This window comes from Harpia harpyja, chromosome 15, assembly GCF_026419915.1.
Source record: "Harpia harpyja isolate bHarHar1 chromosome 15, bHarHar1 primary haplotype, whole genome shotgun sequence".
In the NCBI taxonomy this organism is placed as follows: domain Eukaryota; kingdom Metazoa; phylum Chordata; class Aves; order Accipitriformes; family Accipitridae; genus Harpia; species Harpia harpyja.
In genome coordinates, this window is record NC_068954.1 from 6,806,230 (window position 1) to 6,828,688 (window position 22,459).

At 42.9% G+C, this 22,459-nt stretch overlaps 1 protein-coding gene across 1 annotated transcript; it reads left to right on the forward strand.

The window, feature by feature from the left end:
- On the forward strand, positions 1-16,253 carry LOC128152176 (meprin A subunit alpha-like). Its single transcript, XM_052810257.1, has 14 exons — positions 1-69; positions 155-179; positions 275-328; positions 1,181-1,221; positions 1,332-1,410; positions 1,727-1,844; positions 3,413-3,588; positions 6,620-6,841; positions 7,821-7,970; positions 10,811-11,026; positions 11,688-12,146; positions 13,301-13,474; positions 14,065-14,272; positions 14,636-16,253. Exons 1-14 carry the CDS (start codon positions 1-3, stop codon positions 14,781-14,783), a joined length of 2,139 nt encoding a protein of 712 aa, XP_052666217.1. The 3' UTR covers positions 14,784-16,253.
- Positions 16,254-22,459: the final 6,206 nt, after the last annotated feature.

Consider the following 22,459-nt stretch of genomic DNA (forward strand, 5'->3'; position numbering starts at 1 on the left):
ATGGGCTCCAGCATCTTCCCACTCTGCCTAGCACTTCTATTCTGTTATGTTTATGGTACTCCAGTCTCTGTAAGTAGAAATCTGATTTCTACAGGCTCCTCTCAGTCCAGAGACATCTCATACCTTATACTGGTTGTATTTTATTCTCTTTCAGGTTGGTCACCTCTCCAGTGAAGCTGGTAAGTGCTCTGTGTGCTGTTTTGAGTTTTGAAGCATTTTCTTCTGCTTGCTGTGTGTCACCACATGTGAACATAATGTTTTGTCTGTCTTGCAGCAGCAGAAGATGATGCTGGTGAGATAATCAAAGACATTCCAGACATAAACTTAGGTGAGTTCATGTCTAAATTCTCATAAGGCCTGAAAAATTGTGAGCAAAATGCTGCATTTTCGGTATTGTAAAAAAGATGTGAGTGACTGATGGTCAGGTAGTTCATGGTAACAGGAGAATTATAATTAAGTGAGCTCTGAATTACGTTCCTCTGGCTATGACACATTAATCTATCCTAGGACTGTAACCCTATGTAAAAAAGGGATGCAGATGTCTTTCACTTCTGAAGTTTGGACAAACCCACGGTGTTAAGGCAGTAACACGCTGTATCAATTGGAAAGGCTCTGGAGTCCCACCAGCATTTTCCCCCCATCTCTATATGATTTTTATAAAGTTTTACAAAGTATAAAATAGCTTAGATGTTTATTGAGCTACGTAAGTGGTAAGGAAATCAAATGGAAAAGACACAACACACTGTACTGTCTTCCTCTATTTTTTTTTATTCCCTGTAATGCAAATTTCCATATATCCTTTGATGGTGCACTGTACAATATTCTTCCTGATGCATTACTCAATATTATTATATTCTCTAGAGCACTGTCTCACTGTGTGACTGTTGCCACTGCCTGATAGCAAGCAAGAGGTTATCAAACTAGACTTTGGTAATGACGGCCACCAGATTTCTGTCACCAAAAATGCAGACATTGCTGAGTAGTAAATATTGAGTAGAAATAGCTGTTACCTTCAGGCCTGTCCCTATATTTCAGTGTAAAGAGGCTGGTCCTTCTTTATTTTCTGTAAATGCCCAAGGACATTAATTTTGTATAACTAGTCTCAATATGGTTTATGAGGTGAAATACATTTGATATTTGATATTTCATTTACATTATCTTTCATTAAATTACTTTTCAGCTGCTGGACTGGACCTCTTTCAGGGTGATATCATGCTCCCTGTAAGTAATTAAAAACTTTATATCTATCACTTGTCCTAATTGTATTTTTGGTACAAATCAGCCCATCTCCCCACAGCAGATGCATCACCAGCTGTTAATTCCCTTTTCAGAAAAATCAGCGAAATGCCCTAAGAGATGAGACCTACAGATGGAAGTTCCCCATCCCCTATATTCTGGGTGATAACCTAGGTAATGCAGATACTTTATTCAGATTTTAGCTCCAATCCTTATTTGCACTAGAGTCACTGTGATAAAAAATCTGCCTTTTTCAGAACTGGTTCTCTCACACTAAAATTCACTAACAACTAGACAGCTTCTTTATATCAAAAACATTTTTTTTCTTCTACAGCTATCATTAAAAAACCACAATTTAATCAAATTCAATAATTTTTCTTTTCAATCATTTTTCTTTTGGTCCCATGTGTATGTCTTTGGCATACCTTACCTCTCCAGGGTGAATGATCTGCAGTGTGTTAAAGGTGCTTTCCTGATGCATGTTTTCCAGATCTGAATGCCAAAGGAGTAATTCTCCAGGCGTTTGAAATGTTCCGTCTTAAGTCCTGCATTGATTTCAAGCCATATGAAGGAGAGAGAACCTACATATTCTTTAAAAAAGAAAGCGGGTAAGGGTTATATCAATTTCTGTTTATTTTTGCTGTGTAGAATCAGCTTGGAATTCATTCCATTTGACTTCAGCAGTCAGAAAGTTTAGTCTAAGATTGTTAGCAGAGAAAAAGAGGCCACCGACAAAGCAGCCCATCTTACCTTCGTAGACACAAAGCTTGCAAGCAGCTGCCTCCCTCTACTGACTGCAGAGGATATTTAGATGATTAATTTGGAATAGGCACCTGATGTTTGGATGGTTGGTTACTCTTTGATGAGATGAATCCCAGCATTGATGGGTTTTCATCAGCTGCTTCCATTTTCCTACCTAGGGTTGTTTTCCATTTCAGTGGTGGGTGAAACAACCCTCATGTACATCCTCTTAACTTAGCAAGGATGTGAATAGCCAGAATTTAGGTTTTGAAATCTTTGGAAGACAGGTCAAAAAAAGCTGTGGAAAGCCAGTTTATTGTAATATTGCTATTGTTTTGACATGGCTCTTCTTTAATGAAAGGTTCTCTCAAAATCTGAAAGGGTTTTATACTCAGAGATTCTGGTTTTCAGGAACTGGAAAGATTTATTTTATTTCCTACATCTAAACATGTTTGGAAAGAACATCTAAAAAAGCACAACAATTTTCTCACTATATCAGCTGTGAATATTTCTCGCTCTCCCAGAACTTCATAAAAGCCTTTAGGCACTGATATTTCTGCTCTCAGCTCTTCCTTGGGTAATGTCCTATGACACTTCTCTTACAAGACTGCAAGCACCATGACATTTGACAAGTTGGTGCTGAAGAGCCTGGTACTGGAAACTCCCTGGTAGCAGCTATTCAAAAGACCATAGGCCCAAGCTCTTTGTTTTCAGTACCCACATTAGCGTGTTCAGGGCTCCTTCAACAAACTCGACCCACTGCTTTGTGATGTGCAAATGAACCTACAGTCCAAGCAGATCCTCTTTAGCAGTTGCCTCTCACATCACCCTTGGGCTACCCCAAAAAGTTGCCAGTGAATTGGCTGAGGAGCTCTTTTCCTCCTCAGTCATCATCAGCTTCTGCTGAGTCATGGATGAGGGGCTGGGCCTTCACAGAAAAATATCATTTCACACCTATGGCCAATGCATTGCATAGTTGCGTTAAAAAGCACCAAATGCTGCTATTCTAAATGCTCCTCGATCTTTTCTCTATTCCAAGTGATTGCAAAAAAGCTCAGTCTGTCTTGATGAGTTTACTGCTTCTATGGATGTATTGTGTTTCTTGGCACATTTCTTGCCAAAATGGCACCTGATACAGGACTAAACTTTTGTGGATATCAAAAATCAGGGATGAGCTTGTCTAACGTAGAGGGTAAGTAAAATGCTAGCCTCATGCAAGTGATAGTAAGTATGTTTTGGGGGCTTAGTCTGCTTTCAGAGTAGAGTATTTGTAGAGTATCAAGGCATCTGGTCAGCATCTAAATAATGATTTATGTTACTCCTTTTATATTTAAACCTTTTTTGATATTACTTTAAAGCCAGTGAGCAGACTGAGAACTTAAATACAGAGAAGAAAACTCTACTTAACAGACAGTAAGATCACTCTCTTTCTCAGGTGTTGGTCCATGGTGGGGGACCTGCAGACTGGACAGACCCTCTCTATTGGGGCAGGGTGTGACTACAGAGCAATTGTGGAACATGAGATCCTGCATGCTTTAGGATTTTACCATGAGCAGTCGAGGATGGACCGGGATGACTATGTGACAATCTGGTGGGATGAAATTATTGCAGGTGGGTTTTGAACTTCAAGTCAGATTTTATAAAGTGCAGATTCATCAGTATCTTATTTTCCCTCCTAGATTTTAAGACCTTCTTAAAGATACGATTTTAGAAACACTGGGCCACACCTGAGACCACTGTAAATCAATCTGTAGATGTAGCAGGATTTCAATACAACTTCTCTGGTCAAAGACCAGAGACTGTCTAAGGCCAGAAAAGAGAGGCCCTGCTTGGAAGTCAGAGGACTTTATTTTCCCTTGGCTCCAGGACTAGTCTGCTCTCTGATTTTGAACAAATCATTTCCCCTCTGTAGGAGTCTGTTTTCTCTTGCCGTGTAATGTAAATGTAAACTTACTGGGATGGTAAGCTTTGAGGTGGCTCTTCTTTAATCAAAGGTCCTCTCAAAATCTGAAAGGTTTTTACACTCGGAGATTCAGGCTTTCCTGAAGCTGGAAAGATTTACTTTGTACATGAAGAAGGTTCAAAGTGATTAGATCAGAAGTGACACATAAAATAGAGCTCTGTCCTGCTCTCTCCTGCCCAGTGTATCTTTGCAGGTTCTTGCCTTCAGGTTTAGTATCATCAGGTTCAGTGGCTTTATAAGTTTCAGCAAACTCTCCACAGTCCCCCTGCTCCCTAGGCAGTTTCTCCAGCTGTCTCCTGTGAGGTCTGGTTCTGTACTACTTCATGATTGCTTATTTGAAAAAGAGTGAATGGGAGTCTATAACACGTTCTGAAAGGCATGCTAGCAAAGATAACAAGTGTAAACCCTTGTTCCCCATGGTGGTGCTTTGCGATGTCAGTGATGGTGCCAGTGCAGCAAAGTTGCTCTGCCATTGCTCATGCTCTGTGTGGACAAACTGATCACTTCAGTCTCCAGGGTTATGCAATCACCATCTTTGCAAATAAGTGAAAAATACATGAAAAATAGTCATCAGAAAGGAACAAGATTCAGGGAATGCTGTGTTCTCTTTTGGATAGATAAGAACTGCTGGTACAAGCAATTTCTGCTGATCTCTAAGAGCAGTATCTGATAGTTTGAATTGCTCCAGGTTGAATGGCCTTGCACATTACTATTTGCCTCTACCCTGTAATCCGCAGTGTCTTTTGGGGAGGCAGAGTAGTAGATGGAATGTGGATATTGATTTTGCAGACCATTATTTTTATTCTTAGGAACAGCACTAGAAACAATTCACCTCATTACTAACTTGGTCTTATCCTGGATCACGGTGATGAAGATGATGATGATGTTAATAGTATCTAGACTCTGACCTTTGGGCCCCTTTTTGCTGTGCATTGTAACTAACCACCTCCAAAGTAAGAAGTTTTACAATGTACTTATAACGTACTATTGTGAGCTCCATGATGTACAGAGGTATGGAAAAGCTCGACAAAACAGTGACAGGTCTCTGTGCAAAGTTTTTTTTTTTTTTCTCCAGAAAATATATCATTGAATCCTCTCAACTTATCTGTGTTGTATTCAGTAGCCACAAACCTGGAACACCAGAAAAATGATAGAGATGTTGGACTTTAGTGTGATGCTATTCTGAATGGAGTCCTGGGGCTGGTCTAATATCATTACAGCCAATTCCTATATTCTGTAGGTTTCTATCCATACTATAAAATCTCATTTTCCAGTTAAGCAAATTCGTTAAGTAGAAAACTTCTCCTGAAGCCATTTGAGAGATGTCTGCTTCTCTAAAGGGAAATAAGGCTGATATGATTGTGCTCTGTGTGTGTGTTTGTGCACATCTGTTCCTGCATTAGTGATCTGCAACCCCAAATTTAATAGCATGGTAGCAGTTTTTGCCATAATGCATTTCCATAAACTGCAATGCAGATAGCTGGCTGGTAAGAGAAGAGATGTCCTATTCATGTTGCTGTTGACAGAAAAGCTAATAAGCCTATTAGGTTTCAGAGAAAACACACAAGACACCTTAATTAAATTGCCACCTTGCTGTATGGTTTATTTCTTTTAAAAACACATAAAAGTTACCCTTTGCCTGGCAACGATCTTAAAAGCCAGCATCATTACACCTGCCTGTGTCCTGCCAAGATTTTTTCCCCAGCTATAAAAAGTGATAGCACTTCATTATCAAGATTCTCACCCTTTTTGGTAAAAGGTGTAATTCAAGTATCTGTCAGAAAACAATCCGAAGCTCTTATACAATCTCAAGCCTTGGACTGAAGACCTTTGGGCCCAGAATGGACTTGCGGAAGGGAAGGGCAGTCTTTACACAGAGAAACTGTAATTATCCACCAGCACAGTCATGTGCTGTTTCTTCTTGGAGAAAGAATGCCAAATATTCTGAAAATATTTTTTGTAGTTGGAAATGCTGGCAATCTCTCTTTACTTCCATACCAAAGTATGTAAAATGGTTCCCTCTCTCTGCCCTAGCAGACACCTTCATAAAGAAAAACTTTCTGTAAGGACAAATTATTTCACCAAGAAACCCTGAGAAGCATGTTTCCAAAAGACATTTCAATAAAAATATCATAGCAATATTGTCAATCTAGGGTAAAAACATCTTCCCCCCCGCCCTGATTCCTAATGTATTCTTTGCTTCAAAGAAGAACAGAACCTGGAGGCACTCCAGGAATGTCATACCCGTCCGCTTAATGAGTGGAGGGCTCCAGGGCCTTTCCTTGTCCATATATGATCTAATATCCTGGGAAACATTTGCATCAATATTCACAGGCTCTGGAATGGAGTACATTAATTCTTAAGTTTAATCCTTCAGGATGCTTACTCTTAGACCATCTAATCTGACCTCCTATATATCCCATTCTTTACAGCTCATTGATATTTGATTTTGAACTTACTGAAGTCACATGTGAGGGTGCAGAACTGCAATATAAAGACACTGCTTTGTTGTTCAAATGGCTTCATAAAAAAAATCTTGCTAAATTTGAATATTTTATTGTAAAGTAATTGCTTTCAGGTATATCAATTCTGCCACAGAAAACTGTATCCGAGGGGTCGTGCTAAAGCCGTTTCCTTTCCAATCTCTAAAAATGAAGGTCTTTTCTGTTCTTTTAACAGGCCAAGAGCACAATTTTCTGAAGTACAATGACAGCTTCATCACTGATCTGAACACCCCCTATGACTACGAATCATTGATGCACTATGAACCATTTTCATTTAACAAAAATGAAAGCAAGCCCACAATCACGGCGAAGATACCAGAATTTGATAACATAATTGGACAACGTCTAGACATCAGTGCCATTGACCTGAAAAGACTGAATCGCATGTATAACTGCAGTAAGTAATAATTTAACTGTGGCAAACTCTTTCTTTGTTTATACTTGAGCCTGGCTGGTTCACCTCCCTAATGTCTCTAAAACCACAAAAACTTTTCTCAGGTGCTCTTGAGGAGGTATGGGAGAGAACCAGTGGTGTAGAGACCGAAACCGTTTATTCCCTTCTTATCCCTCTCTTTGGCTCTGTTAACTGTCATTGCTTTTGCAAAACTCCAATTAGTCAATGAAAGTCAATCCATTCACATCTTTTCTTCCATGCTGCTCCTAGGGGTTCAGACATGTGGTTGTGTTCTGCTGGTGTGTGGACAGCTTCATTGTGCTTTTGTAAGAGGAATGCAATGGTACTTTATCCTCTTTGACTAACATTTGGTTTTAATTAGGTTATTTTGCACCTGAGCTTGGCTAAGTCTACAGTCCAACACAGTAGTTGGTTGCTAAGCCGGTTGAAGATGTTACCACCACATGTGATTGTTAGTGAGAAGTTATTGTCCCCATGGATCTGTCAACAGAAGCATCAACTTGCAGGCAAACTCAGCTGAACTGGCCTAAGGTGACTGGTTGGACTTTGTTTGAAGTGGAAGAACAGTGCTCATGCTCATCAAGCAGACAAGTGAGCCATGAAGAACAATAACCTCCAGACGAGGAATGGTTAAATACACCACCACCACTGTTCACAAAGGGGCTTGTCTCTCCAAGGCTTACAAGCAGGCACAAAGACCACCACCATCAGTCACCGTGTTTCAGCCGCCATGTAGGAGTTTGTTAACCTTCTGCAAAGTGGTCAGATGTTGTTATCTTTATGCAGGGAATCCCTCCAGGAATCAAATATTTCCTCTTTTGAGTCTTTGGGCTCACATCTGCTGTCGGTTGTCTTCTCTACAGGATGACTATACTAGTGTAAACAACCCCCCCCCCAAATTAGAGCAGAAATTTTAATGAGATACTTCTTTGGAGGTAACCGTGTGTGCATTTTTTTTCAGCTTCAACTCACACTTTTTTGGACCAGTGTTCTTTTGAGTTTGAAAATATCTGTGGCATGATTCAGGGCACCAGAGATGATCTAGACTGGGTCCATCAACAGAGCAGTGCTACAAGGCAGGAAGACCACACACTTTCTGGGCGCTGTAGAGGTAAAATGAAGTAACAGAACACTTCCCTATGGAAAAGGGGTTAGCTGGAGTAATGGTCCCTTGTGCATGCCTGTACTGGTCTGTGTGCTTTAAATACAGTGTCTTTAACAACTTCTCTGAACCGGTCATTGTAGTCAACCCTTGAGAAAACCCAGCACTGGCTACTCTGAAAATGCAGGATTAAATGACCATATTTAAGACACTACCCAGCAAACATCAGAGTTATAATGTTTCTAGTTAAGCAAAAAGCCTTACTTTTCACTGTCCTGGCTCTGTGAGTGTGAGTTTATGGTTGCACTTGTGCTCTCATTAAGTTTTTTCAACATAGTGGAGTGTTCACACCAGCAAGATAAAAGGGGACAAAGAACAATGTTAACTAGAGGCCTTTGAATTATAACCTGGAAAAGGATTTACTGCAACTTCCAAAGTATGAGTAAGAGTTATGTTACCCCATGATAAGAATGAAACAGCACTCATAGCCGCTCATAAATGTGGTGTTTGCAAAGCGAATGATAAGTCAAGCTGGTTCTGGAGGTAGAAGAAAGTTGCAAAATATTTTATGATAGGAGTTTAGGGATAATTTTCTTTTTCACATGGTAATTTTGCCATTTTTCAAAGGAAGAAAATCTCAGAAAGGGTGGAGTCAGCCCCAGTCAGTTGCAGGGTGCTAGCTTACAAGTGAGAATAAAGATTAAATCTCAACAGTCAGTTCTGAAAAGCAAGGGCCCGATTTGTCATTATTTAGACAGGGTAAACTACTACAGACTTCCAAAAAAATGTGAATTCTGTAGTAAATTTTGCCTAAGTACAGAGTGAAGGAATCCTGGCCTAAAGCACATTCAGTTGTGCTTTGTTACTCTTTAATAAAGGAAAAATTTGACTTGCACTCAGGAGCAGACTATTTCCCCTATGTGATCCACCCCCTGGAAAGAACAAATCCTCAACCTCTTATAATGCTGGTACTTGTTGATCAGGTCCAAGAATGCAATATAACTCAAGAAAACCACCTGACAGCTTCTAGAAGTACATGCTCCTAACCCTCATCTGCATTTTTTAATCCTTTCTCTCCTTTTTTTCCCCCATATAGTATAATTGTAAATAAAAAATAATTCAGCTGACTTGTTTGAGATGATCAGGTAAAATCCAATCTGTCTGAAGTAAGCACTTAGCCTGCACTTATGCTTTAGCATCTAGTGACTTGGTACAAAATAAGTATCAACTTTATCTGAAGAGTTAATGGAGAGGGGTAGATGTCTCTGGATCTGCAGGGTGTCTAAATGAATTGCATGAGTAGGGAGTGCCTCTCCCCTTGGACTCCTTCAAAGGGTCATTGACTCCACCAGGAATTTAGACATTTTTGGAGAACTGGTTCTGCAGTCATCTCAAGTGGGGGCAAATTTTAGGTTTCTAACACTGATGGATCATATTTTGCCCAAACAGTTTTGACGTCTTGGGTTTTTGACTTATTACTGACTAAACTGAAGGAGGGAAAGTACAACCTAACTTTTAGAGAGGAGCTCGCAGCCTGGCTCTGGATTTGACCCCTGTATCCTTATGCTGAAGACTGCTAAGGCCATATTCTAATTGCCATAGATGCTTAATGTTGCCTTTACTTGACTTTCTTATCTAAAAAGAGGTAGAGTCTAGACCATTTGGGGGTTTGATACTGTAATAAGTTCAACAACAAAGTTAGGCACCTTAATAAGGCTCACAGCCCTGTTTCTCACTTGGATCAACAGTGATCATACTTGTATTTAACACACTTAAATTTAACATAAATTTAACTTAGGGTGAAGTGTCATACATGTGCATAAAGCAATTGGGTATCTTTGGCAAGGTTTCTATGGGTATGAGTTCAAGGCATTGCTACCATGTGGGAGGTAACGGAGAATATTCCCCTGACGTGGTTAGAGCGAACATGATAAACAGCTGGAACAGCTCCACTAACCATGCAGGAGGCTGTACTGTGTTTATGCAGCTGCAGGTTTAACTGATGATGCCCTAGACGTTAGCTTGGACAAGAGTCCAAGGAACCAGCCCCCAACAGTGGAAGCTTTCACACAACAGCTAAAAGAATTTCACTTGTTAATTTAATCATAGATGATAATGAATAACTAAAAAGCAACAGAATACAGATAAGACTTGACAAGTTCATGTGATACCAAGATAAGATATGTGTGCAAATGGTGAATCCCTTGTAAATATAAGGATAAAGGTAGACACTTCAAATCTAAAGTAAAGAACGCTTCAGAAAATGTTAGTGGGAAATTAAACTAAAGGGGCAGGAATTCCTAAATAATTTCCCCAAACTGAGAAGCTGAGTTTTGAAATGTCTTCGGGCAAGCTGTAAAAAAAGAGCTTCTTCATGTTCAAGGTCAGGACACTGCTAGTTTTGTGTCCAACCCTTTTTTATTATCTTTATCACTGATAAGAAATTATCTTACACTTTACAAGGTAATATAGAATATGATCTCTAAGCTCTCACCTTTAGATTATCTTCAGTATAAATCAGGAAAAAACCTATGTCTACTAGTTACTTGCAGTCAGCACTGAATCCTCTGTCTCATATCTCTGACATTCCTGAGGCATCCTACTTTCAAACGAACTAATACAAAACTAACATAAGCTGCCAGCAATGAGTTCCATATATACGCTCAACTACTAGTCCTGTTCTTATCCTGGTCTGTTTTGGATGGTTATCACATACCATTTCCTCTACTATTCATGTTAAGTACTGTACTTATGCCTACTAAAAGAGTGGAGTTGAAATGACAAATTTACACCACTCAACTAGTAGGAAATCTGGAAAGAGACAGTGACACTCTGCACTTTCTTCACAGATGCTGGCTATTTCATGTACTTCAACACCAGCTCTGGCAAGGCAGATGAGGTGGCAGTCCTAGAGTCTCGAATCCTTTATCCAAAGAGAACTCAGCAGTGCCTCCAGTTCTTCTATAAGATCACAGGAAGCCTTTCTGACAAGCTGATCATCTGGCTTAAAGAGGATGATGGCACTGGAAATGTTCGCAAGATGAGGAAAATTCAAACCTTTCAAGGTAATTCTGGAAATATGAGGAATATGTAGAATATTAGGGGAGGAAAAGTTGTCTTACTGAGTCCATGAATGCAGTGGATTGGCTCAGAAATCAAAAGATTTTCCCAAAGCTACCAGAATATCTTGCAATCCAGCTAAGGACTTTGGTATTACGTGAGGACATTTAGCAGTGAAACTGCGGGTTGTAATAATGTAATTTAGGTGTTCCACAGCAGAATTCACCACGTTCCTAATAATGTTATGTTATACTTGGTGAGCGTGTGGGACCCCAAACTCTACTGGAGATAATTGACTAGATCGCCACTGGCTGTTATATGATCTAACAGTGAGCTGTTCAGATGTAAATACCTGTGCTCACCTGCAATCAGTAAGAATCCCAGCCTGATTTTTATATGGTTGGAAATATAAAAACATATGTAGTTTTGGAAATGTGAACTGAATTCCCACTTTGGGTTCCTAATACAATGTGTCCAAGGCATTTAGCTGATAATGCAATGTGAGTATATTTTAATCACTATACCAACTTAAGATCTCTAGCCTTCAGGACTGTGTGAGAGGTCTAGTTGTCTAAAAATGCAGCTGGAATGGGTGGCTAGGAATAAGCTGCTTCGTAACATCACTAGTCATGCTGATGGCAATGTTTTGCTTTCCTTTTACCAAAGCGGATAATGACTATAACTGGAAAATTGCCCACGTAACCCTCAACGCTCAGAAGAAGTTCCGTTACCTCTTCCAAGGACTAAAGGGCAACTCCAGCTCTACAACTGGTGGGATTGCTATTGATGATGTCACACTGACAGAGACCCCCTGTCCCACAGCTGTGTGGGTCATTCGGAATTTCAACCAAATCCTCAAAAACACATCAAGTGATGTTATTCAAAGCCCCCGGTTTTATAGCCCCGAGGGTTATGGGTTTGGCATAAGTTTGCATCCCCACTCCAGAAGCAGTGGCTACACTCGGGTGGCCTTTCACTTGTGCAGTGGAGAGAACGATGGTGTTCTGGAGTGGCCAGCTCTGAACCGCCAAGCTGTACTCACAGTGCTGGACCAGGACCCTGACGTCTTGAAAAGGATGTCCTCAAGCAAAAGCTTCACCACAAGCAAAGACCATGTTAGCTCAGGTAAGTGGGGTCTGCCTGGAGGAATGATGAAAATGAAAACTAAGGAATCTGAGTCAGAGGGCTGAGTGTAGGGCTCAGAGTTTGGCAATTTTGGCTACATTTCCCAATCTGGACACTCTCCTGTGTATGAGTCAGAATTCCTGTCTGTGAAAGATCATCTCATGTGGAAAGTGACGCATAGAAGGTTGGTGTTATTATGAACAATCCCTGGGATATCTGAGTTTGACTCTAAATACAGAGTTCTCCTAAGAACTGGCAATTCCCATTCTACCTGTGGTTTGCCCATTATGGTAGGTGACATATCACCACAGGATGGTGCAATGCCAGCAGGGTGCTGTATTCCATTATTAAATCAGCAATAATTTAAGTTAAAACTGCATTTTGGAGGCTTGGTTAACTTGAACATACATGGTCTGAATGCACAACGTTCACACTGTAGCTGTATTTAAGGAAAAAACAAAATTGAAAACACCTGTGAGATCAGTTTGCAGCATTTGAAGCCTGTCTTGCTTGGCTGGGTGTACACTGCAGATTGTGAAAGGGACTACCTTTTAACTCCAGGCTTATATAGCATGTAGCACTGTAGTTCCAAATCCAGCCCTAGGATTTTCCATGGATGTGTTAATTTAAAGAAATAAGAACAACAGGACAATGCTGGGTTTGGTACAGAATAAAATACTAGAGATGAATCTCCATCCCTCTTTTTCCAGTGGAAGTTTAGTACACACTCTTTCAGTAGGAGATTTTAAACCTTAGGTATGACTGTGTTTAACAGAACCATAGCAATGAACAAAATCTGTGACACTCTAAGCCACAGGTACTTAAAAACTGATGAGGGAGTGTCCTTACACAGGAGGGAGCTCTTAGCTGGTGACAACAAGGAGGTAACTTGAGTTTGGCTAGTCCTCAATGAAAGGGGATTTGTGGAATTTCAGTGCCCTCACATAGACTAGGAGTCCTCATGCAGACCACGTCTAAGGATCTGCTGGCACCCATAATTTGTCATTCCTCTGTGATTTGTTTGGGCATTTCAGCTCTGAACTTGATTTTACAGCATAAATCCTCTTTAACACTGTAATGCAGAAAAAAGTCATGTCATACTTCCAGCTGCAGAACTTTGTGGTTCTTATTCATCACTCACATTCTCTTTGCAGATGCTAATGGAACCTTAATATGGGAGAAACCATCAATTGCTGGAAAATTTGATGCCTCGTGCAATTGTTATAGAAGTTTATCATGGGGGTGGACTAACTTCATATCCCACAGGCAGATGAGACGGAGAAGCTTCCTGAAAAATGATGACTTGATTATTTTTGCAGAATTTAATGGTAAAGACCTTCTTCCTGATTCTCCTTACAAAAACAAATCGGTGATCCTTTCTATCTCTTTTCATACATTCAAGTAACTATTGCCACCTGTCTCTGAGTCATCTTCTCTTCTAGTGGGTATCAGATTTTAAAAGCATTTCTGTGTCTTAGCTTCAGGTGGGTGATGTTGACTAAAGTGATTGTGAATTCAGAGGAATCTAAATGGCAATGATTTACTAAAGATTAACTTCATAGATACCGTTAAGCACCCTAACCAGTAGCTATGTCCATTTCTAAGCATTGAACATACTAAAAGGCCTTCCTCATGGTGTTTATTTTCAAACAGAACAGCCACACTTGGCATAATTTTTCAAAGTACAGAATACCACTGATTTACCTAACTAGTTACCATAATTTCAGTATTATTTTCTATCTTGTGCTTTAAATATGCAGAACTCGCTGTGGTACAGCAAGAGCTCTGTAAAGGGCAAATGGACAAGGAGTACCCGCTGGTCCACAAGCACCCTGTGAGCCCCTGGTATGAAGAATACTACATATAGTGTCCCTCACTGTTATCTGATGTCTTTCTCCTCTCTTTCCTTTTTTAAAAGATCTAACTCACCTCAATAACACTGAAGTCCCTGTCAAACGGGAACAATCTGCTTTCACGGAAGGCCTCATTCTTGAAAGGCAGAAGAGAGCAGCCCAGGATATGGAGCCCGTTCAAGACCGGCTGCCTTATCTGCAAGACCCGTGTGACCCAAACCCTTGCCAGAATGACGGAGTCTGTGTGAATGTGAAAGGGAAAGCAAGCTGCAGGTACCACGGACCTCCTCCCTGCTTGCCTTGACTTTTTTCTGAACCAAATGATGCAGCTAATAAATATTCAGAGCTACAGACCTCAGAGGTCTGAGCCACTAGGTTTGCAAAGGAACAGTAGGAACAAAACACTTCACTGCAGTGACTGGTTTCTACCAGCAGCCATAAGGGGAGGAAAATAAACCCCATTCTGTGGTGCTTCCAGGGGATGTAAAAAGCCTCCAAACAAGATGGGGATGTTGTGACATGAACTGCTCTAATGGGAACTGCCCATCCAGGACAGTGAGTGTGAGGACCTTGAGGTGGGCCTATAAAGCAGGACAAAAGTCCTGATCCATGTGAATCTGTACTTTACTTTCCCAGGTGCCCATCGGGACAAGCCTTCTTCTTTACCGGTGAGAGGTGCCAGTCAAGACAGGTCCATGGGAGCATCCTGGGAATGACAGTTGGTGGAATTGCTGGAACCATTGTCTTAACCATTGTCCTCATTTCCATGATGGCTAGAAGATAAAGAGCTGCAGTGGGATAAATCTCAGCCTGGTATTTTTCCATAGTTCATAAGACACCAGTTTTCAGTGAAAAGCTATGAATACAACTTGTAGAAGACCAGTCAGCAAATGGACGACATGCTCTATCAACATCTTGGCAGCAATCTGTTTACTCTGTAGGACTTGGCAGTTAAAGAACGTACTGAAAGTTCATACCCTGCCTCTCTTGTCTATTCTTTGAATGTTCCATTTCTTCATCCAATAGCAAGTGGTAGTGCTGAAAGGCCATGCATTTACTCTCAACCACAGTTCAAACTTAGATTAAATAACTGGTAGGACCTCTCAAAACACTGGAAAAAGTCACACAGAAGCACATATATTAAGATTCTAGAAATGTTCCTGTAGAAATTACTCAAGAAATCTAAAGGCTACAAATCCATAATTATGTAAATCAGCACATCAATACTCATTTTCCATGGAGCTGTGCTGGTTTACAAAAGCTGATGAGCTATTATATAGAATTCATAGTAAACTACTATTATATATTTTTGGCCAATTCTCTAGCATGGAAATAATTTCACATTAAAGCTAGTTGTCTTTCTAGATGGCGTAATCACGTAAGGTTTTCAAACATTCGAGTGTAAATCTATTCTCTGGGCATAACCCAAAGTTCTTTTAAACATCTATAAAGCTCCCTTGATTTCAGCAGGCAGTGGATGAAATTGGAGCAGATCACCAGTTATAGGATTGGATCTGTAGCGGTTACCATTAAATTCGTATCCCTTTGGAAATCACAAGTCATGGAGAGGGGCGGGAGTGTAGGAAGATGAAGACTGGGTATGTGATACTGGTGGGTGCTGGATAAGGTGTTAACACCCTACAACTTATTGCAGATGGCAGGGAGCAACCTATCTAGTATGTCCCAAGATCCCTGTTTTCAGTGCTCTAACAGTTTCCACACTTGAAACTTTGTTATCCAGGTTTCCTTCAAAAGCAGTTTCTTCTTGTCTGCATATCAGATCAGAAAGAATTCAGAATGCAAATGGTAAATAATCGCAGAGGGTGAAGCTATCTTTGTATTTATCAGATACCTGTCACAAGGCATGGCAGCCAAGGGAAAATGCACTCTCATGGCAGTAGGTTGTACACAGGGAGCTGTTTTCCATTTGTTTTTACACTTGGATTCATCCTGGTGCTCACACCAGTCTTGTCAGTAGGGACAAACCATCCATTTAGTTAAGGCATTATCAGCAAGTTAATACTCTGTCCCTCTTATTCTCTGCGTCTAGAATAAAATCAAAACAAACACTTCCTGGAACATTTTTGACCATCTGGCTGGACCTCACCACAGGCAGTTACAGATCCGATTACCTTCTGCCAGCTGGATTAGGGGACTCCTTTTTGGGTCAAAGGAGTCTCCCACCCAAGTTGACAAGCTTATAAATTACGCAGGTTTATGGAATGAAAGACGAGATGTATAAAGATGAATAAAATTACACGTTGCAGCTTGCTAGTTAATGTGTGAGACAGAGAAGCCAAAGACAGATAGGATCCGGGCAAGTCCTAGTTAAGTGTTATCCTGCATATAATTTTGGTATCCCTAGAGTAAAAGGACACCAAGAATAAGACTGCAAGTTGTCACCACTCACTCCAAAAACATGTGTAGGCTCTGCCACTGTTCAGTTTACTTGTGTAGACAGAGCCCAGGTCTTCACCCCCTGCCAAACCACACACTGACCCCGCTCTGCCAGGGGAACTTGTGATGGTGTCCAGTCACAGAGGATGTCCTAGCAGGTGATACTGGGTGCACTTGGGCCCTGCTTGATGCTCTGGCTCCCTATTGACACCTGGGAATAAAAGTCTGTCCCCAGCCCCAAGAGAAGGAGGTGGAGCTGCTCTCCTCCAGGAAGGAGAAAATCCCTGTCCAGTCCATGTCTGGGACATGTCCTGCTCCCTTGCAGGGCCTTGCTGGGATCTGCTGGATGCTGCCTCATGTCCTGCTGGATCTGGGACCTTCTGGAAGGATTTCTTCTCCCCACATCAGGAAGGTGGTTTTGCCCTGCTCTCATTCATCTTCAGAGCCTGCTGGCAGCAGAATGTGATGGTTGGGAAAGATGAGAGGCACTGGCCCTGCTCCCTTTGGATGACACTTGGAGCCTTTGCACTGGAGGAAGAATGCATCCTAGTTGCCCCTCAGCAAGACCCTAGCCCCACTAGCTCCTCAACCTGAGAGTAACAGTTCAGAGCACCTCATCGGTGCAGAAAAAACACATCAAGAGTATAGCTGTAGTCACTCTCTACAAATATTCCAGTATCTGCCCCTTTTCAAAGAAGCCCAAAAGAACCTATTCAGAGCCTGCTCACTTCCTTGCTCTTCCTCGCTTCCCAATCAAAGTGCTTTGTTTTACTACCCATTGGGCTTCGTGCTGGGTACACTGGGATGCTCTATTATCTGCAACAAGTGCTCCAAATATCCCCTAAACATTGTTCAACTTAATTTCGTAGACAGTTTCCAGGATCTTTGCAGCTAAGCATCACTGCTCGCTCCTTCATTTCCTAGGGTCTACATCTCCAGGATACAGGATTTCTCTGTACTAGTGGCAAAATCCGTGTTGGGCAGTCGGTGTTGCTTGAAAATGGGCACTTGGTTACTTACTAGCAAAAGAGCAAGGCTATTGGCAAGACATGCCACTGATCAATGCTGGATAAAGCTCTGAATAGAGCAGCAAAATCAACTACAGTTGTTGCTGGGCTAACCACTTGTTTCACTGCTGTTGGGGAAAATCATCTCACAAAAAGAAGGACAGCCTCAGAGAGCAGCTTGGTCTTTCCTGTGTTGGCTTCCAAGCTGGGTTAACTCAGCCATTTTTAATGTAGGCTTGCAGTTCATATCTTTGGCTTCTCCTGCTTCTGAGTTGATCCCGGAAAGCACCATGGGAATGGATAAGAGTTGCCATGGCCACAGGTGAAGTGCAGTGTTCTGGAACTCCTGGAGTTCAAATAAAAGTAATCATCAGGCTGTAAATTGTTTCCCAAGTGCAAATGCTGCACTCATCCCATGAGCTGCAAGCTTAGGAAAAGTCAGCTGCTAAGCACTGTAGTTTTAGATAGTTCCTCTCTCCAGTGTGTCTGCATTACAATTAACTCATATACTTTCTGTGTTCAGTCACTATACGATGTAGCTGACAGCCTCTCTTGGCTCTCTTAAATATCATGTCTAATAAAGGCAGCTTTGCCACAGTCATTGGAGCAGGATATTGAAAGCATGAGTTTCTAAGGCTCTTAAAATCTATATTTAGGCTCCTTAAATAGACCTGTACTGAGGATGCCCAGAAGCATTGACTAACTAGTTTCCAGCCTGAGACCTTGTTTTGTTTGTGCCTCTGAATACCAGGTCAGTTCTCGGAAGGTCCCGTAAATCTGAACCCCCAGGAGGAGGACTATAATAAGCCTGACCTGCCATCTGGAATTTCTCTAGAGAAGTGTTTTTTGGAAACTGTAGATGAGATTTTTTTTATACTTGTGTTGCATGAAGGAAAAAATTTGCTTTGTGTGCAAATATAAACAGTAGCTGAAGTGTTGGTGGTTTTTGCTCGTGGCCAAAGCATGTGTAGGTCTTTGTTTCCTATTCAAACTTGCATTTAGGGGATTTGTTTTCCTAAAAGCAAAGAACTGTGTTTCTAATTGTCCTTTGCTTAACTTGCATGAGAAGTGGGGATTCTGTTGTGGGACGACAAATCCCTTTCTAACCTCCACCCACAGGCTTTCAGTACAGAACATCAGTCAGTCTTGTTTGTGTGCCCCAGGCCTGTACGGGTGGTGGAGTTGGGTTACAGACCGGTAGCCCTGGCATGGGTTTGCAGCTGCTGATACCTTGCCTGCCTTACCCACTTATTTTATCTCACAACATTGAACTGGAAGCAACAGTGGTCCAAGGTAACGGAGACTGGAGACCTGGGTCATTGGGAAGGCAGGCACCACATCCTGCAAAAGATCCGTGTAACCTACAGAAGATCCTTCAGTGCCACCAAGTGTTGTCAGCATTGCTTGTAGCTCTTGGCTACAGGGAAGAGATGTGAAAGGCACAGCTCAGACTGGCTGAGCAGAGAAGCAAGTGTAGCTTTGCCAGTTCCCAGCCCCAAGCTTAGGATGTCCCCTAGGAAGAGCTGTCACAGCAGTTACTCTCAAGGAAGGTGCCTGCCCTATCTCTTGTGGGTTTTCTAATCAGCGATGGTGTCATTGAAGGGTGTGAACCTGCCTCATTCACCTCCTCAACCAGGGCAAAACAAGATCTGTAGCCCAGACTCCATGGGGTAGAAGGGTAGAAAATATTTCCGCAGTGATTTCTGGGGCAGTGCAGAGTTCATCCAAATGACTTGGGTGCTCACAAACAACCCCACATCTCTCTGCTCCCCCCACCCCACTGCCGGATCTTCTGTTGGTGTAAGCAGCGGAGCCTCTTTCTAACGCTTCAGAGCATCCCAGTGGGCCGGCTCTTCTGTGGTGGGTTCCTCCTCCAAGGCTGGGACTGGAGCTAGTCGGTTCTCACGGACGCATATTTTCTTTGTTGTTATCAAGACACCTCATCCTTCCCAGTGTGGCTGGCTGCTGCGGACGCCCAGTTAGGCAGAGGCTGTCACTGGAGGGCTGGCTGGCCATCGCTGCTGCAGGGAGGGCTGCGGACAGACTCCTTCTTTTCTACCCTGGCTTGCCTGGCCTTGGGGACAGCACAGGCTAAAAGATTTGGGCAACGCTCGCAGCAGTGCTGGAACAGGGGCAACCAGGACCCTCTCCTGAGAGCATGGCTTTGAGCGATTGCTCCTGCCCGGCAGCAAGCTCTCCTTTGGCCCACGTGGCTGTTTTATTTACCGCCTGGGAAAGGCTGCAGCCGTGGTAGGGGCACTGCCACACCGGGAAGGGAGCGAGCGGCCTGTGCCTACAGCGCGCTGTGCCTACGAGAGGCCATTAGCATCACCCCGCGCAGCGCACACCCCCTTTCCGAGGGGCTGGCGCCCAGTCCGCGCAATTCTTGAGCACTTTCCCGTTAGAAAGGCAGGGTAAAGCGGCCCCATCCCCTTCCCTTGGGGCTGATTTTCACTCCCCAGTTTAATTAGCGGAGGGGAGCATTTAGGCCAGGGCCAGCGTTACCTCAGCGCCCCGGTGGCGGCCGGGCTGAGGCCGCCATTCCCTGCCCGGTAATGCGGACACGCAGCCTGGCCGGAGGGCTCAGCGGCACCGCCGGGACGTCAGCGTGGGTTGGAAGGGAAAGCCTCCTTCCCGCCCGATAAAAAACCAACAAACCGACGTGCTGAGGTGTACACCGCTCGTTATCCTGCAAAGAGGTGGGAAAAAGGGAGGAGTGATCCAAGGAGAGGCTGTGGGAGGATTAGCACTACTTATCCCAAGGAAAAAGCTGAAAAGAACTCGGAAAGAGTGCAAATTAGAAGAATTGATCGTAGATTTGGTGTAGATCGTATCGTATGCTTTATCCCTAGTTTTCTAATGGGAAAGTACCAAGGAAATGACATGGTCCCGGAGTGAGTCTGCCTGTCAGCCCCATGTCTTCTCAACAGCACTGAACCCTGCTAGCTCTTGAGGACCAAAAGCCTCAGAGAAGTTCTCTGCAAGAACAAAGTATACGTCAAGTATTGATGGTTGGTGGAGCTTGTTAGAGCTGCCACCGAGAGAGGGATGGGCAGAACGTGACCATGCTAGCCCCTGGTGAGCCCCAGCTAGACCTTCATCACCTCTGCAGCTCTGCCCTCCCCACAGCACACCCAGTTTCCTACCAGCTGCCGGCAGCAGCGTGGGTGAGGGAGGTTACGTGGGCAGAAAGCACTGTGTGTATGGGGGGGAGGTTTAGGGAGGCCCTAACGGTGGGGGACAGAGGTATGTGAGGACTGGGTATGTAAGGAAGACCATGGAAACTTGGGTGATTGGAAAGGGAAGAAGGTTGGTGGGTACAGGACACGAGCCTGTAAGAAATGGACCTCATTTCTTCCGCTCATGGGATTAACAAAACCAAACCGAGGTCACAGGTGCTACAAGGAAACAGACAGTTGGACATACCTTACTGTATTGAGCACAGCACTGCGAGGGCTGCTATGGGGAGAATTAACTCCACCTCAGCCAGACCCAATACACTTACATATTGGGCACTTGGTACATGGGCCACAGGGGCGACTTTTTATTCTTGCTTAACTTGACGTTTCCAAAATGCAGCTGTTGCCTGAACATGTTTCCTGGGACAGTGTAAGAAATAAACATGCTGGCCAGACTGCTGAGCCACGAAAACATCAGAGATAAGAGCATAATTGGCTTCATGGTCTAAAGAAAAGCTATCATCAGAACTGCACACCTGTAAACCCTAGTTCTGGGGCACATTGATTTTCACTGGCCACTGTAGTGTGGTTAAAATGGTCCTGGGCTCTTTGCATTGTTTGTATTGAAGGTTCTCAAAGTCTTTAAGGAATGAAGGGTGAAATCTGGGCTTGAAGCACATGTAAGAGTTGTTCAGCAACTATCACAATGCAAAAACTCTAAACAGGGAGTGTGAGAGAAGGCAGGTCTGTGCTTCAGAGAACTGTATGTCACAATCCCCTCCTTTACTATTTTTCCTGAGCTGGAATAAATCAGAGGAAGATGCCAAGGCAGTGACTGTGCTTCATCCAATGCTATAAAAGGTGAGTGAGGAAACGATCCCACACTTTCCAGAGACTAGGTGAACCTGGTAGGTTTTTGTTGCAATGTGCTTTAACTTAGTGCCTTGCAGTTAAGCAGCGGGAGGTACATGAATGACAGCGATCATCAGGAAACAAGCCCTGTGACAGCCCTGACTTCAGGAAGGGGCGTGAATGGAGGGATTTGGGCTTTGATCAGGACAAAGGGAAGGACTGGGCCAGCTGGCAAAAAAAAAGCCAGCTGCCCAAAATGCCAGACTCCTGAGGGGAGCAAGCTGTTGGTGAGCCCACTGCCCACCTTGCCTGTGCCAAAGACCTTGTTCTTGCTCCGAGGCATGGGTGGGAGGGGTATAGTGTGGTTGCTGCCTTGTGTTCCCCCTTCTTCCTCCATTCAGCACTCCCTTCTACTTTTTCTTCTCTCCCCTTTTATCTTGATGTGTGTATAAATACAAGTGAAGCCTTGGCCCCAAGTCTTTAAGACTGGCACAGTTCATTTCTTAGCTGCTTCTCTTTCATGAATTGTCATGGCTTTCCTAACACTGGCAAGGACCTTGCCTTTGAAGATCCTCCCAAAGATGGCCCTTTAGTGCCAGACAGCTCGGCATCACATCCTGATTTCTCATTCACATACAGTCGAGACCCAGGCTTAGCTAAACTGGGAGGTGTGGTGAAACCACAGATGAAATGTCTGCAGAGATAAGGTGTGGTGGGACTGTGCTGTCTACAGGGACTCATACTTTATAGTTTATGTAAAGCCTATTCTAATTCAGTGAGAGCGGATGGTTCTGCAGCAGGTCAATATTGCACAAGCTACTTCCACACAGAGTTAGACCAAATGGCTGTCCAAAGGCAAACTTTGGTTGGAATAATGTGCGAAGGTCTGATTTTCAAGTTTCCACTGGCCACGCAGTTCAAAGAGATTCTAGATTTTCAAATATTTCTTAATCTCTAACTGTGTTCTAGTTCTAGTGTTATATCTACATATCCATGCAAAAAGAAATTGCTTTCAATATAAATAA

Bases quoted from the DNA above. Each gene is read 5' to 3' on its own strand.
- LOC128152176 (XM_052810257.1), top strand. From the start codon at position 1: ATGGGCTCCAGCATCTTCCCACTCTGCCTAGCACTTCTATTCTGTTAT. The intron at 1,411-1,726 runs GTAATGCAGATA...CATGTTTTCCAG, and splicing joins TATTCTGGGTGATAACCTAG to ATCTGAATGCCAAAGGAGTA. The intron at 7,971-10,810 runs GTAAAATGAAGT...CTTTCTTCACAG, and splicing joins ACTTTCTGGGCGCTGTAGAG to ATGCTGGCTATTTCATGTAC.